A 15887-nucleotide genomic window follows, 5' to 3' on the forward strand; every position below is an offset into this window, starting at 1 on the left:
TGTACAACCATCACCACTAATTTCAGAACATTTTCATCACTTCAGAATGAACCCCGTACCCATTAGCAGTCACTCCCCAACCAAGCTGCAGTATTCATCTCTTAGGTCTTTTTACCCCTATGGCATGTTCATTTACTCTTTGCTTTCTGTCTGTCCATACTTATTGATCAATAAGTTTTGCTTTTTTATTAGGAACAGCTTGGCCATAATGAGATGGAAGGGTGGAAAAGTGGGCAATACACAAAGCCATTGGTAGTTTGATAAAATATATAATCTTTGAAAAGTGATATATTGGGTTTTAGATGAGTGGGTGTCTAGGTTAATTGCAAATAGCCTCTTCTAAGAGGCTATTTAGAATCCTGTAACTCTACCTGGAATAGAAGGACAACATTGAAACTTTAGAAGAGATCTCTTCACCTGGAAATAGAGCAGTAATGTTAGTAATCACTTAGATGTGATCTTTTAACTCTAGGAGTTAATTGGGCAAAGGAGGATTAGATGAGAATTTTAATGTATTATCTCATCGTTGTAGAATGGTGGACCTATTGTCATGTTTCAAGAATGACTTGGGGAAAACTGTTTTCTGTACTACGAGGACTTGTGTGACAAAGAAATATGTGGCTATTGTTTGCTATCGCTTATTAGGGTTAGTTGCGGAAGGTAGGATTAAAATTAATTATTGCATTCTTATTGATAACCCAGCCAATAGTAGTTGAATGCAGTGCCTTCTGGAAAGAAAGGGGTATTAGGAGAATACACTGGGTTTTAGCATACTAATGGTCTTTAGCTTTGAATAATTGGTGGTGTTTTGGAAATTAGGGAATCAGTTTCCAGTTTACACTAGGAGGAATCTTCTTTTCACCTGTCAGAAAATTGAAAATTACAAATAAAATCCTAGGGGTCTTTTTTTTTTTGCTTCCTAATGTGAGTCAAGTGCCTAGAATAGTGCCTGTTGAAAACCATATAGTTAATATTTGAGTCTATAAAAATAATAGTCTCTTTTCTTCCACTATATCACATTGCTTTTAAATGTAAAATCTGAGGCCATTAACACATTGACATTACATTCTTAAAGGAACTGCTAAGGACAGTCAGTGATTATGACCTAAATTGTCAGATGTTGAAAAGAGATCAAACATTGTAGCAACCCTGGCATTATTTTGGGTAATCTTTAAATGATCTCTTAAAAATTTAGAGGAATACAGTGTATGTTGATCAATTGGGTGTTTTTTTTTTAAATTTTTTTTTATTGGGAAATATTGGGGAACTGTGTTTTTCCAGGGCTTATCAGCTCCAAGTTGTTGTCCTTCAATCTAATTGTGGAGGGTGCAGCTCAGCTCCAAGTCCAGTTGCCGTTTTCAATCTTAGTTGCAGGGGGCACAGCCCACCATCCTATGCGGGAATTGAACCGGCAACCTTGTTGAGAGCTTACTCTAACCAACTGAGCCATTCAGCCGCCTCTCCAGCAGCTCAGCGGCAGCTCTTTGTCTTCAGTCTAGTTGGGGAGGGCGCAGCTCACTGGCCCATGTGGGAATCAAACTGGCAACCCTGTTGGTAAAAGCTTGCGATCTAACCAACTAGGTCATCCGGACGCCCCTCAATTTAATATTTTTCGGTGGTGAAGATTTTTTGTCAAACAAGCCAATTTAGTATTTTTATTTTATTGTATTTTTGAAGATAGACCTATTAGGTTGTTATACTGCAAAGTTGTAGCAATCAAGCGCAATTTCTTAGCTTTATGCTATCATACTTTTTAAATTTAGGTTTTCTTAATTTTTCAAAATTATAAATGAGTTAACTTATTACCATAACCAGCGATTATGTGATTTTTAGAAACTGATTATTTTGTACACATTACTGGAGACTATTCTGTAGAGTCTCTGGAAACCTGTAGCAAAAGCTTGAGGTTGTTAAAAAAGGAAATACCTAATTGTGGTTTGATTATTTTTGCTTTTTTTTTTTTTAATTAGGAAAAGTCAGATAACTGTTTTATCTTGAATTCTTTTTTTAGAGGCTTTAAAAGTGTTTATTGTTAATTTTTTTAAATAACTAATAAATTCCTTACATGTTAACATTTTATAAAAAAAATTTGTTTTTTTTTTTTAAATTGAAGTTTATTGGGGTGCAATAACTTGAATTCTTGACTACTGTAGGAAATGTATCATTTTGGAAAGAGTAGACAAAATCAGGACATCACATTTACCAGCTGAGTTTTCATAGATACGAAGAATTAAGCAACTTTTTAAATTTAATTTGGGAGTTTCCAGTCTTCTCAGTATAGAAGTGTAATATAGTTTTGTAATAACCTGATCAAGTTTTCCCTTGTTAAGTTTGGAGATAAATTTGTGTTTTGTTTCCAAAGTGTATTCTCCTTATATAAAAATGATAGGGACAGTGAGCCTACCCTTTTGAGGAAGGAGCTGACTTGACTTTGTTCTACATGCATCATCTATGCATTGAGTATCTGGTCCCTCTTTCAGTATTGCATTTAGCTCTGTTATTTAGGATTTAACTTAAACATTCGTTTGCCCTGTATTATTCTTTGTCTAACTGACTTTTTTTGATGGGAATTTGGCTACTGCTTCCCTCTTTTTTCTTCTTGAAAACCTATGCAAACTTGGACTTAGTGATAAACTTTGTGTGTGTGGTAAAATGTACATAATATAAAATTTATTAGTTTAACCACTTTTAAGTGTATAACTCAGTGGTATTAAGCACATTTACAATGCTATATAACCATCACCACTATCTGTTTCTAGAATGTATTTCATCCTGTATAGAAACTCTGTACCCATTAACCAATAACTCCCCATTTCTCCTTTACCCCAGTCCCTGGTAACCCATTCTACTTTCTGTCTCTGAATTGCCTGTTCTAGATAATTCTTATAAGTGGAATCATAAACTGTCCTTTTGTGCCTGGCTTTTTAAAATTTAATATGATGTTTTCAAGGTTTATCCATATTGTAGCATGTATCTAAACTTCATTTCTTTCTATGTCTTAATATGTTCCATTGTATGCATATACCACATTTTATCTGTTCATCTATTGATGGGCACTTGGGTTGTTGTCTTTTGACAATTTAAAATAATCCTGCAGTGAACATTGGTGTTACACATAATCTATTTGAGCCTCAGTTTTCAGTTCTTTTGTGTATATGCGTACGGGTGGAATTGCTGGGTCATATGGTAAATCTGTGCTTGATTTTTTGAGAAAATGCCAAATTTTCCCACAGCGGCTGTACCGTTTTTTACAGTCCACCAGCTATGCATGAGGTTTCAAATTTCTCCACATCCTTGCCAACATTTGTTCTTTCCTTTCTTTTCTTTAAATAGTAGCCATCATAGTGGGTGTGAAGTGGCATGTCATCTTGGTTTTGATTTGCATTTCCCTGATGACTAATGATTTTGAGCATCTTTTCCTGTGCTTTATCTGCCATCTGTATATCTTCCTATTTATTTATTTATTTATTTATTTATTTATTTATTTATTTAGTATATCTTCTTTAGTGAAGTGTTTTGCCTGTTAAAAAAATATAGGTGAGTTGTAAGATTGCTTGTATGTAGATACATGTCCTTTGTCATATATGTTGGAAGGTATTTTTTAATGTTTGGGAAGAACTATTTTAGTTTCTTTTTTTTTTTTCTTTCAAATTAGATCCTTTTATCAGTTCATTGACACCAAAAAATTTTGTTACTTCTAGTTTAGTTGCCTTTTGAAACTGGATTTTATGTTTGTGTTTTCCTGTGAGAGGTAATAACTTAAACTGTACTAGAGTATATAAAAAGAAAAGTTCTGTTTTCTGGTAATGTTGTCGGCTTCTTCAGGGGAAGTGTAAATTATGATCTTGGATTGTCAGCAAATAGGAGTGCTATATTTAAAAGTGCTGTGCCTGTTTTTCTAAAAGGCCAAATTGCAAGTGCATAAAATATAATTAACTCCTAATGAAATTTGTAGAATTTTCATGAATTTTTTTTATTCCAAATAATTATATTTCTTACATCACACATGCTTCAAAATATAAAAGGTGCCCTAACATTTTTCTTGGAATAAACATTGTTTTTTGGACTAAAAATGAGAACAATAGTTTATCAAAAACTTTCTTAGATTTATTAATTTATATGAAAAACAGTTTTAATTATACCTAAATTATACATCTTAAAAGCTTTCTTTTAACCCCCTGGAAAAGAAAATTAAATAGCAAAATATTACATTAAAGGAATTAGATTGTCAGTTGCAAAATGACACACAAAATATTTGGTTTTATTTTGCCTTCAAGTAAGGAGTATTTGATATCACATTTCTTTCAGTAGGATCATTTTCACTTAATGAATTAAAATGAAATCTGTAAAATAGCTGCTTTAGTTATAGTTTTTACTTTCATAAAAATCTTTTAAGATTTCTAAGTTACTTTGGTTAATCTTAAATTCAGTGTCTTTTTTTAGAATATAAAAATTCCTGAAAAGTTCTGAGAGATTTGTTTCAGCTAAGTGTTCTAGAAAGGTAAAAGGTAGTTTAGTAAATGTTGCATTTAAGAAATGAGACACTTTAAAAAAAAAAAAAAGTGAGGCGGCCGGTTAGCTCTGTTGGTTAAAGCGTGATGTCATAACACCAGAGTCGCCAGTTTGATCCCCCCGTGGGCCACTGTGAGCTGCACCCTCCACAACTAGATTGAAACAACTGCTTGACTTGGAGCTGATGGGTCCTGGGAAAACACACTTAAAAAAAAGAAAAGAAAAGGAAAACAAGGAAATGAGAGAAATAAAATAATGTGGTTAAAACATTTATAAATATTTGCCCCAAGAAACAAAAATGGTGGGAGTGTAAAAGACATTTTTAATGTCATTTTGCAACCCCTCCCCCGTACATACATAGTCATATATAATGTAAATGACCTAAAAAAAACAAAATTTCAAAAACTATTTTTGTAAAATTATTTCTGTGCAAAAATAATGTTGACTTTATTTTTTCCAGATATGGCCGCGTGGAGAGTGTCAAAATTCTCCCTAAGAGGGGATCTGAAGGAGGAGTGGCTGCTTTTGTGGATTTTGTGGACATCAAAAGTGCACAGAAAGCTCACAACTCAGTCAACAAAATGGGAGATAGAGACCTACGCACGGATTATAATGAACCAGGCACCATTCCGAGTGCTGCTCGGGGATTGGATGATACAGTTTCCATAACATCTCGTAGTAGAGAGGTTTCTGGGTTCAGAGGAGGTGGTGGAGGGCCTGCTTATGGCCCCCCACCATCACTTCATGCACGAGAAGGACGTTATGAGCGGAGACTTGATGGGTAAGTTCCAAGGTTTCTGTAGGCAGGTATTTTGTATTTGATATGGTGAGAAACAGAAACTCATATTTAGGGGCCCCAGATGGATTTAAAGTTTTGGGCATTCTCAATGTTTCCTATTTTGGGTTGGAAACGGAAGTGATTTCTATCCCAGTGGCTGGTGTCTTATGGAATCATAGAGGATATTTCCTGCAGCTGGTTGGATATCTACTCCTGAGATATAAAGTGGTGGAAGATTTTATATGGCAGCATCATTTTTGGAGTTACCTGTCTTCTAGAATTAATTATTTCTTCTCTTGGATAATGTTAAGGCTTTCCTTGGATATATCCCTTATACCTGATGGAGCTATTTGGCTACAGATTTTGTGGTTGTACTATATGGAATATTCCTGGAATATTAGAGCCTACAGATTCTTTTAGAAGTTAATATCTGCTTCTCAGTTTTCACTACATAAAGTGTACAAATGAATTGGATTGTCACAGAAACACCTAACAGACCGTAATGATTCAACCACTTGGATTCTACAAACAATACCTTAACCTGGAAATGTGTACTTGGATGAAGAAGACTGAAGGCAATGTTTGATTTTTCCATTTTGGATCTACACAATTTTCATGTTGGAATTATACTCCTTGATGGAATGGGGGAAATTTGAGATGATGGACGTTCCTAAATCCTGGAATATAGCCATTCTTTTCTAATTGCTGGAATGTATGGGATGCCATGCAGTCGAGATTCCATTAGCCCAGGGGAAGAGGATTACTGTCTTCTTTCTTAAGCAAGTTGCTGTCCAATTAAAAGTACTTTAGCTTTGAACATCTGGTGGTGATCAGTTGTGGATACAGCATTCAAAATTGAATGAGCTGGATAACTACAAAGGTGAACTATTGGCGAGCAACTATGCCGTCCTCATTTGGTGGAATCGTAGAGGATTTTTCCTTTTCTGTCAGCTGCCTGATTCATACTTAGGGCTGGAAATTTTTATGAATGTGGATCAATTTATAATTGTCTACTAACTCAAGAAAGAAGTCTGGGGGTTTGAGAGTTACAGTTTGTCTGGGACTACTTGCTTCCAGTGGAATTATTTTATCTGGTCACTAAGATTTTTTTTTTCCTTGTGGTTCATCTAAATATCATTTGACACCCTTGCCCATTAAGAAGGTGGATTACCCCCATACGAGGGGCCAAAATTGGGGAAGTTATGTTCACAATTCTCTCCCTAGATTTAATTGGGATTATAGGTCGTGTTTCCACACTTGGAAAAGGTTGGTATGTCCTGACCTGTGTATATTAGCCCCTCTCCTAACCCAAGTCAAACTCTCTCTTTTTCCCACTAACTCTAGAAGTATTTAGTACTAATAGATGAATCAAAGAATAGCTATTAGATTCAGCTCTGCTAGCTCTTGTGCCTGCCTTCTGTATCTTCCTAATGGATAAAAACTTTGCAAATTTATAAAATATCAGCTGTAGCAGTAATTCTTCTAGAACTGTTGCCTTTTGCTTCTGTTATATCATTAATAACAGCTTTTACTGATTAACATTTGATAGGGTGCTGATTGAATTATTTATGAAATTTTCTCTTAAATATCAAAGGAAGCTCTCTTGTTTGTTAGACATTGAAAGATCTGTTCAAATTCCAGAAATGCAGTGAATAAAAAAGAAAGTCATTTAATACATTTAAATAGGAAAGATACTATCATTGAATTTTTTTTGCCATGCCAGTTGCTTTTCATAATAGCTACGAAAAGCAAAAACAGCCTGGGAAAGTATGGTTGCTACTAAATGAGATGGTGGGTGAAAAATGAAGATTAGTGGAGAGATTTGGAATCTAGACATGTATTAGGAACATAATATTAATTGTAAGATTTTTGCCAGATATTCTTCATTGGAGAGATTATAATTCTTTTGTATCTTTCATGATTCTTTAATCTCTTTTGATAGAAGATAGATCCAAAGATAAGGTTGAGAAGAAACTCAACCTTAAAGTTGAAATTCAAGTGAAATGGTCTTTTAGGGACTCAGGAAGTGAGTTCTGGTTTCCTACAAAAGTAGAAAATTTAAGATTTCTTTATAAGATTAGACTTGTTTTTAAATACTGACACATAGTTGCATGTGTGTAATTGTACATGCAAAAGTTTTTATACTTCTAGGTTTACAAATATTTGTGTCCTATGGAAAAATTTTTAAGTTAAACCATTGCTCTAGCAACCTTAGAGAATCTTAACAGTTCCCAAAGTTGCCTAATTTCATCACAGGCAACTTGAGTATAGCCAAAGCCTAAGATAACATATTTCCTATAACTATTAAGTAATACATTAATAAATTGAATCATTGAATAGGTGTTTTAAAAATTTCGTGGAATTTGATAGCACAAGGAGATTAAATAACCTTTATTCTTTAATTAAATTTACCATAGAATAGTATGTGGCAACCGAATATTTGATATCCTAAGTGTTTTTGTTTGTTTTTCTTATTAAGATTCCATTTTTATTATTAAATGTGATTGTTTGGGCACAGCAATTTATATAATCTAGTAGTTTTTATAATTACCCAAGAAGTCAAAAGTTAATGAGAAAAAGTTACACTTAACATTTTTTTCTGGACTTCTTTGAAAATGCCGTTACAGCTGGGACGTGCATCACAATAGGGCTTTCATGTCTGTGTTAAAATGTGTCATGGACATTTGGCCTAAATAAATTTGCAAAGTAAATAAAAGTTTGGTATATATTTTAATGAGATGACAGTATAGCACACTTTGATATTCAAATGACGGTCTCTTCTTGTTCCATTAAACTTGAAATGAAGAGGAGATGACATATGTATATTTTTGTATATGAGCCAGAAAATCCCTATTCAAAAGAGCTACTAACTGACTTGCAGAATACTAGTCATGAAAGCCCAATATACAGTTAAAACAATAATTGCTCAGCTGTGAAAATAAGTTTTGGAGTCAAGTAAAATATTAAGCTTGTTAGTATTTGCTTATTAAGTTGGTTAATACTGTTTATAAAATGACCAGTTGCAAAGACAAAGACAATGCTGAAGTGAATGTTTGCATGACTTGCTTTTAGTTTTGCTTGCCCCTTTCTGATTGATTAAATATTTTTCCCCCCTCCTAAATGCAGGGCTTCAGATAACAGGGAGCGTGCTTATGAACATAGTGCCTATGGACACCATGAACGGGGGACGGGAGGATTTGATCGGACAAGACATTACGATCAGGATTACTATAGAGATCCTCGCGAGCGGACTTTACAACTTGGGCTCTATTATACTTCTCGGAGTCGAAGTCCAAACCGTTTTGATGCACATGACCCCCGATACGAACCTAGGGCTCGGGAGCAGTTTACACTGCCCAGTGTGGTACACAGGGATATCTACAGGGATGATATTACCCGGGAGGTACGAGGCAGAAGGCCAGAGCGGAATTACCAGCACAGCAGGAGTCGGTCACCACATTCATCCCAGTCTAGAAATCAGTCTCCTCAGAGGCTGGCTAGCCAAGCGTCTAGACCCACAAGGTCCCCTAGCGGCAGCGGCTCTAGGAGTAGATCCTCCAGTAGTGATTCAATCAGCAGCAGCAGTAGTACCAGCAGTGACAGGTAGGTTAACAGCCTTTTGTTTTAACAGACGAGCTGTTGAATAAATTGTCACTAATTCTTGATGATCAATGCTAATGATTCTTAGCATAGTAGTATTTTCAAAAGAGTAATCTTGGATTATGTATATGATGAGTGAAGAAACTTTGAATAGTGTGTGGCCATTGAATTAACCATCTGTCAAGTATCCAAAGCTAAGTGATGATTTGCAGATACTATTTCATCGTCCAGATGCTCAATATTAAAATTGTCAAAGGAAGAAAAGTGGTAACTGTTATCTATAAAGCAGATCTTGTGCCACTGAAAATGTGGTATTTCTTTAAATTTTTAAATTTCTCAGCTGTATAGTACTAACATTTCTAATTCTGGTTGAAAATTCGTAAAAACTGGTTAAAGATGTATTGGTAAAATATATTTTTGAAACATTTATTATAAATGACTAAATCAATTTATGAATACATTTAAACATCAATGTGGTAGCCAATTTATAAACTCAAGTAGAAAAGCTTTCTTTAAATGTAGGTTGTAACTTTATTGTTTACTAAGGCTGAGTAAGCTAATTTCATTAGTTGGGAATTGTTTTACAAAGGAGTTTTATTCTAAAATTGAAAAATAATAAAGGTAATCTTGTCAGGAAACAGCTTAGAAGTTAGGTGTGTGGATTTTGAAGTCACAGATCTAGGTAGACAATATAGTTTGCTACTTTTGTAATCTTGGACAAGTTATTTAAGCTCTCTGCGCCTCAGTTTTCTCATCTGTTATAAGAACTTTGCATTATAAAGTTATTGTGAAAATCAAAATGAAAAAAATGAACATAAAGTGATTAGCTTGATAACCACATATGTTAAATAAAAACTGCCTTAAATAATTGCTAGCTATTATTATTCCTACTTCAAATGTTGATAGTCTTGGAGCATTTCCATTTCCAGTTGTTATTCAACCTGCTAATCCTAGATATCCTAGTTTTAACTTTAGGTGGTGTATATTTTAAATTTGCAGGATACAAATTCTTTGACCTGATTAAAATGCCCAGGTTAATTATTTATTATTCTTTTTTTGGTATTGCTTGCTTAGAATTAATTTAAGAAAAGTAAATGATCATGTAATTGATGAGTGGTTCTTTTAGGCCTCCTAAATTTTCTAATTTGAAATAATAAACTGAAACATCTTATACATCTATCTAGATATAATTCAAATATTTTGGAAGATGTAGCATATTATAATGAAACAGCACTTCATTTAGGAAATCAGGAGAGTTAGGTTCTGGACCTCGCTTTGCAGCTCTGTGACATGGATGGGAATCCTTAACTTTTCTTGGCTTCATTTGGTATATTGTTGAGATAAAATGATTGACAAGATTCATTTGAACTCTGTAAACTGCCTGTAAAATCCTGTCATGTCCCACCTTCTACATAGAATTATTTAAGATACTCAAGTTTTAGTCATTTTCCCCAAACCTACCTCATTAAAGGGATGCTGCTGCATTCCCTTGGATCAAAACTTACTGAAAAGCCAACCAACTGTGGAGGTGTTGAAGTTAGAGAAGAAACATGATACGGAGGCCTTCAGCGTACATGGTGCGAGTTACAGTGGTTTGGGATCTGGCTCTTAGCTTCGTAGGCTCAAAAGCTTGAACTCAGAGGTGATCTAATGAATTTGATGTTCCCTGTTTACATAATCAAAAAAACAGTTGTGTGCCTCTGAGTATTTATAGTCAGAAAGGTAACTGCCACAAAGGTAAAGGCAGATGAGCTTAGAAAATCTACATGGGGGACGAAATTGCAGTCGTAGAGGATATTTCCTCTTCTGTCAGCTCCCTGATTCATACTTAGGGGCTATGAAGGAGACATAGGACTTGAGCAAGAAGAGATGAGTTTTAGGCTAGACGGGGAACATGGTGGGCAGAAGGAACAACTTGAAGAGATAAAAGTGGGTGGAATTATGTTTTGAGAACAGATAATTTAGAATGACTTAACCACACTAATTTTGGGTTTTCTTTATGCAGAGATGAGCTGTTGAAGGATTTTGAGATGGGAGATAGCTTGTTGAGATCTGTGCTTTAGAAGAGGCATCTGGTGACTTAGAATAGGAAAGACAAAGATTCTGGTTAGGAGGCTATTTCAGTAACTCAGAGAAGGAAGATTTGGACTGTGAGAGTGGAGAGATATTGTATTAAGAATCAGATTTTGTTTTATGAAAAACAATGAATTTTAATGATAGGTCTTTCAGTACTGTTCTGTAACAACAGGACAGGTCTGTGCACACTGCAGAGCCTAGTATATTGCCTTCCTCAGAGTACATGTTCAACAAACAGTTCTGAGATACAACAAACACTGAGATATAATTCTTAGTTAACACGAAGGATAAAGCAACACTGATGTGAATAGCTAAAAGATTTGGTCGTTATACTGCGATTGAAGCAAGTGCACAGAAATAAAATCCTTTGGTGTTCAGAGCATATCCATTATCCCTGGGTTCAGCCTCCCTTTTATCAGATTTCCTCTTTTCCTCTATAATTATGTTGACTTCAAAGTATAATATTTTGAGGTATTATGTAGATTCAGAATGTTCAATATCCTTTTGGAAGAAATAAGTTTGTAATCTTTAAAGTAAATGATTGTGAAACTGACATTACAAGTCCTTTAAAAAATGTTTAAAAATTAATGCCTCATAGTAGACAAAATATAGCTTGGTTTTGTCTATAGAAACAGGTTCCTATTCTGTCTGCATGACTGATTGGGAAATTATTCACCCTCCATCCCCCATAATTGTTACAATTTTGGTGAATAAAATCCTAGCAGTGCATTTCAAATGAGTAAACATGGAATTAATGGCAGTCTAGTTGTGAAGTCCTTATAAATGTCACACCTACTGTTTCTGCAAAACTGTTCACAGTATTTAACTGGTAAGAACCGGAGCTTAATGGTATAAATTTTCCTATATGCATCTCTGTGCTGCTGTATGTCTTTCTTTCTCATGGTCATTTAGGGAGTCACTTATACTTTCAACAGGAAAATTTACGTAAACTTCACAAAAGCATTTATTTTAAAAGCCCTTGACTGAAGATTGTGAATGTACCTTATTTCTGTAGTTTCCTATTACTGGATTTTTCCCCCCCCTTATCATGTTGTAAGAATTTTCTTTAATTCAGGCCAAAGAAATCGAAGGATTTGTGGAAGTTAAATTAGTTCACAAACTTTCCTGATATCTTAAAGTGATTTTGACTGAGCTTTGTTTTCCAGCTTTTTACTTTGATCACAGCCAGAGATGACTGGGCTTTCTCAGGGTCCCTGAACTTGGATGGAGGGAAAAAATTACATCTTTTCCCCTAACCTGTAACAGAAATTAAGCATTGTCTCCTATTACGAAAGTAGGCAACACAAAACCGTAATATTAACAGTATGAGGTACTTTGTTACCGGTGTAAATCCACAGGTAATTTATTGTTGCGCATATCTCAAAATTGGGCTTATATTCATTATTACTGGGAAATAGTTATTAAACTTAATGTTAGGTGTTATTTAATATCAGTAAAGACATGTATTATTGTATCACAGATATTTAAACATTTTAATAATTGTGTCAATGTAATGGATTTCCTTTTTATTCTTATTTATTTTACATTGTACATTTAGAAGCATTCTGAAAATGGTCCATGGATTTCACCAGATTGCTGCAAAGGGTTTCTGGCACCTTTGTAATTGCAGTTAGCTCTTGATTCTACACACTATAAAGGTTTACTGAATGACGTGAGGCAGTGGCACGGAGGGAATGGATGAAAGGGTAATGGAAGGGAGTTGAGATTTGGATAATCCAAAACTGTTTCTTGTTCCATCTCCTCCCGTCAATAGGCTACTTCTCCAAATCTCTGTTTCGGTGAAAGTTAACTTTAGAGTACATTCAGCCATCCATTTATTTAGTTAACAAATAGGGCTATTTTTGCACACCAAATTTATGGAATAAGATAGCAGGTTGTATGGTGCCTCAAGAATAGAACTAGTTTGGATTAACCATTGACTATGGCTAATCCAAAACAAGACCTACATATGTCTAATTAAGTTACCATGTAATTAAATTAGGTGTCGATGGCTAGGTGCGTCTTTCTAGCTTTACCAAAGGCAGCCCCATATTCTGCCCCCTTAAAATATTTTTGGGCTTCTTGTCAGCATTTTCCTATTTGTTCCTCTGCACGTGTTGGTTTGTCTAAAGAAGAATATGTCAAATAACTACAGACTTTTACTGTTTCTAATCACAGAAATAGGCATTTAGATGGAAACCCTTAAAACGAGTACCGTAAGCAAAGATTACTACATGAAAATAACTATAGTGGGTGACATTTCATTATCTCTTGTCTTTGTGGCTTTCAGTAAGCCATGTGGTCTTAAATTGTGCGTAGTTAACTGTTTGAAGAAATCAGAATTTTAGAGCAACCTTTCTTAGATTTAAAAAATTGGAATAAGTTGATTTAAATAATGTATTGATGCAATTTTCTGAACTTTTCTTTGTATAATTGTTACATTATTAGAATATCTTTTGAATTGTCGTATAAGTTGGAAGATACAAGGAAGAAGCTGGGGGACAGTAAGGAGAAGAGAGGGACACACCCAAAAACAATTCCAGGGCAGGAAAGCTGACATGTGAAAGAGCCTTTGTGATGTTTGTTTAAAGCAAGTAACCATGAAGCATGTGGAACTTGGAGCAGACTTTTCACTCTGACTCTATTATGATAGGGCATGCATGCGTGCTCTTGTCCAGTGTATTAGCTTTGCATTAGGATAATTTACTTTTTGTTGAAAGAGAAATGAAAAATATTTCTTATTGCTGGTATTATTTGTAGAACTTGTGTATTTCTTTTAAATTATATGTTTTGAGTAAATTATATCAAAAGTTGTCCACAACCCCACTCATTTTTTCTGTTAGACAGTTTAAGATTATTTTGCCTGAATTATAAACAGTAGTTACAATTTTGAACAAACTGTGGATTTTTACAACAGATATAGTTTAAAAGAATTGTGGTTCTTTTAACTAAAAAAGTGTTAGCGTGAAAGCTTCCACTCTAATAATCATTTTTTTTTTTCTATAAAGGCCAATTCTGCAAATCATTTTGTGAACAATCCAGACATTGTAGATTATAGTTTCCTGAGGGGGAATTTTATTCAAATGCCCTTTTGTCTGTGATTTGATGAGGAAGTTTTGCAGTTCATTTATTTTAGTTATGAGACAATTTCCTTTCAAGTTAATGTAGAAAATCTTTCAGAATTGCTGTCATCTTGCAACCTTGTGAAAGGGTATTGGATGAGACTGAAAAGGTGAGGGGGAAACCGATGGGAATGGTGGCATTGCATGTATCAAAGTGATAGTAACCTTTTATTTCTCTTATTTTGTAAAAATAAGTGTAAGTGTACTTATTTAGAATGCTGATTGAGGGAAGGAATGCTCATTTTATTACCTGTCTATACAATTTGCTATGATGTATATTAAGTGCTGGACACTGTCAGATATGGCAACAGTTTTATTTTAATACATATGTGAAGTAAAAGGCAATTCTTAAAATGTAAAAGGAATTAATAATTAGTGATTTTTTGGGGTGATTGTTAAAATGTTTAATCATAAAAACACATTTGCCTGAATTTTTATCATCAAAAGTGATCTATAATAATGAATAGGCAGATAATTTCTGGGTTCATTTGGAGATAAAAATTTTGTTGCATTGTGCTTTTTTTTTTAATATAAATATTTTTTTAATGGGGAAGGAGAATAAGACTTTATTGGGGAACAGTGTGTATTTCCAGTATTTTTTATTGGGAAACAGTAGTATGTTTTTCCCAGGACTCATCCAAAGAAAATTGTCCTTTTCAATCATAGTTGTGGAGGGTGGCAGCTCAGCCCCAGTTGCCGTTTGTTAGTTGCAGGGGGCGCAGCCCACCATCCTCCACCATCCTTTGTGGGAGTCGAACTGGCAACCTTGTGGTTGAGAGCACAGGCTCCAAACACGCTCCAACCAGCTGAGCCATCTGACCTCCCTGGAGCTCAACTGGCGGCTCATTGACTTCATTCTAGTTGCGGAGGGCGCAGCTCACTGGCCCATGTGGGAATCGAACCTGTTGCCCAGAGCTTACGCTCTAACCAACTGAGCCACCTGTCCGCCCCACAGTGTGCTTTCTTATTCTCAGATATATTTTATAGGGTCAAAATAGTTTGTATTCACAGAAGAAAGTCACTACCACTAAAAATAATGCCTTTTAATCTTAGAAAAAGTTGATATAAGTGAAATAAATTGTATTTGGTGATTAGAAATGATGATTCTTTTTCCCCTGACTCTTCTGTTTGTATTGTAGCTGCATAGGATTGAAGTGAGAGTAGAAATTAATTAAGTTGGTTTTATTGCATAATACCAGCCTTTCTCCTCTTTGCTCCTTTGTTTATACCTGTCAGTTTGAGATAAATGACTTAAATTGATTTTTTGTTGTTTTTTGAGTGTGTAAAGAGAAGGTACTTGTGCCCAGAGACCATTGAAACAAATTATGCTAATTAAAATGTGAAAATCAGTGATTAGATGTTTATTGATTTTGGGTTTAACAAGTGAAGTCTGTGTTTTGGGAGCAGAGGACTTTCAAGGAGGAACAATAAAGTTTTATCTAAGCCTTTTAAGAAGCCAAAGTCAAAGATGATAAATATTCTTAGAAAGGATATTTCTTTATTTTTTGCCCCCTATTTTCATTTAAAATGAAAATATTTGCACTCTAATTTTAAACCTAAGTAAAATACCATGTTGCTTTAAATAGCTGATTTATTTCTGTATTTCACAATCATTCTTTGCCTGCTTTATTATTTTGTCCTTCTGCCCCATTTTACTTTTTTAGATAGTTGAAATTATCTGAGATTTCAAAAGCGAGAATGTCTTGCTGAAAATCAGTGTTACGACTAAAATGTATTCATTGGTCTGGACCTTTCTACCTATTAAATGAAGTTTTTATCTTGAAATTTGCAACTCTTAT

General features: G+C 34.6%; 1 protein-coding gene across 3 annotated transcripts in view; it reads left to right on the plus strand.

Annotated features, from left to right (window-relative positions):
- The window catches only part of SPEN (spen family transcriptional repressor), a 76364-nt gene that overhangs the window by 18900 nt on the left and 41577 nt on the right, over positions 1–15887 (plus strand). The window contains exons 2-3 of one of the 3 annotated variants that reach the window (XM_088790180.1): positions 4973–5293; positions 8417–8893. In XM_088790180.1, coding sequence (XP_088646306.1) covers positions 4973–5293; positions 8417–8893 — 798 coding nt within the window. Of the gene's footprint in view, positions 1–4972; positions 6557–8416; positions 8894–15887 lie in introns of all 3 variants that reach the window. The other 2 variants (XM_088790182.1, XM_088790181.1) reach the window with 2 other exon arrangements.

Source organism: Rhinolophus sinicus, chromosome 14, assembly GCF_057876585.1.
Source record: "Rhinolophus sinicus isolate RSI-liver-muscle chromosome 14, RSI-T2T, whole genome shotgun sequence".
Classification (NCBI taxonomy): Eukaryota; Metazoa; Chordata; class Mammalia; order Chiroptera; family Rhinolophidae; genus Rhinolophus; species Rhinolophus sinicus.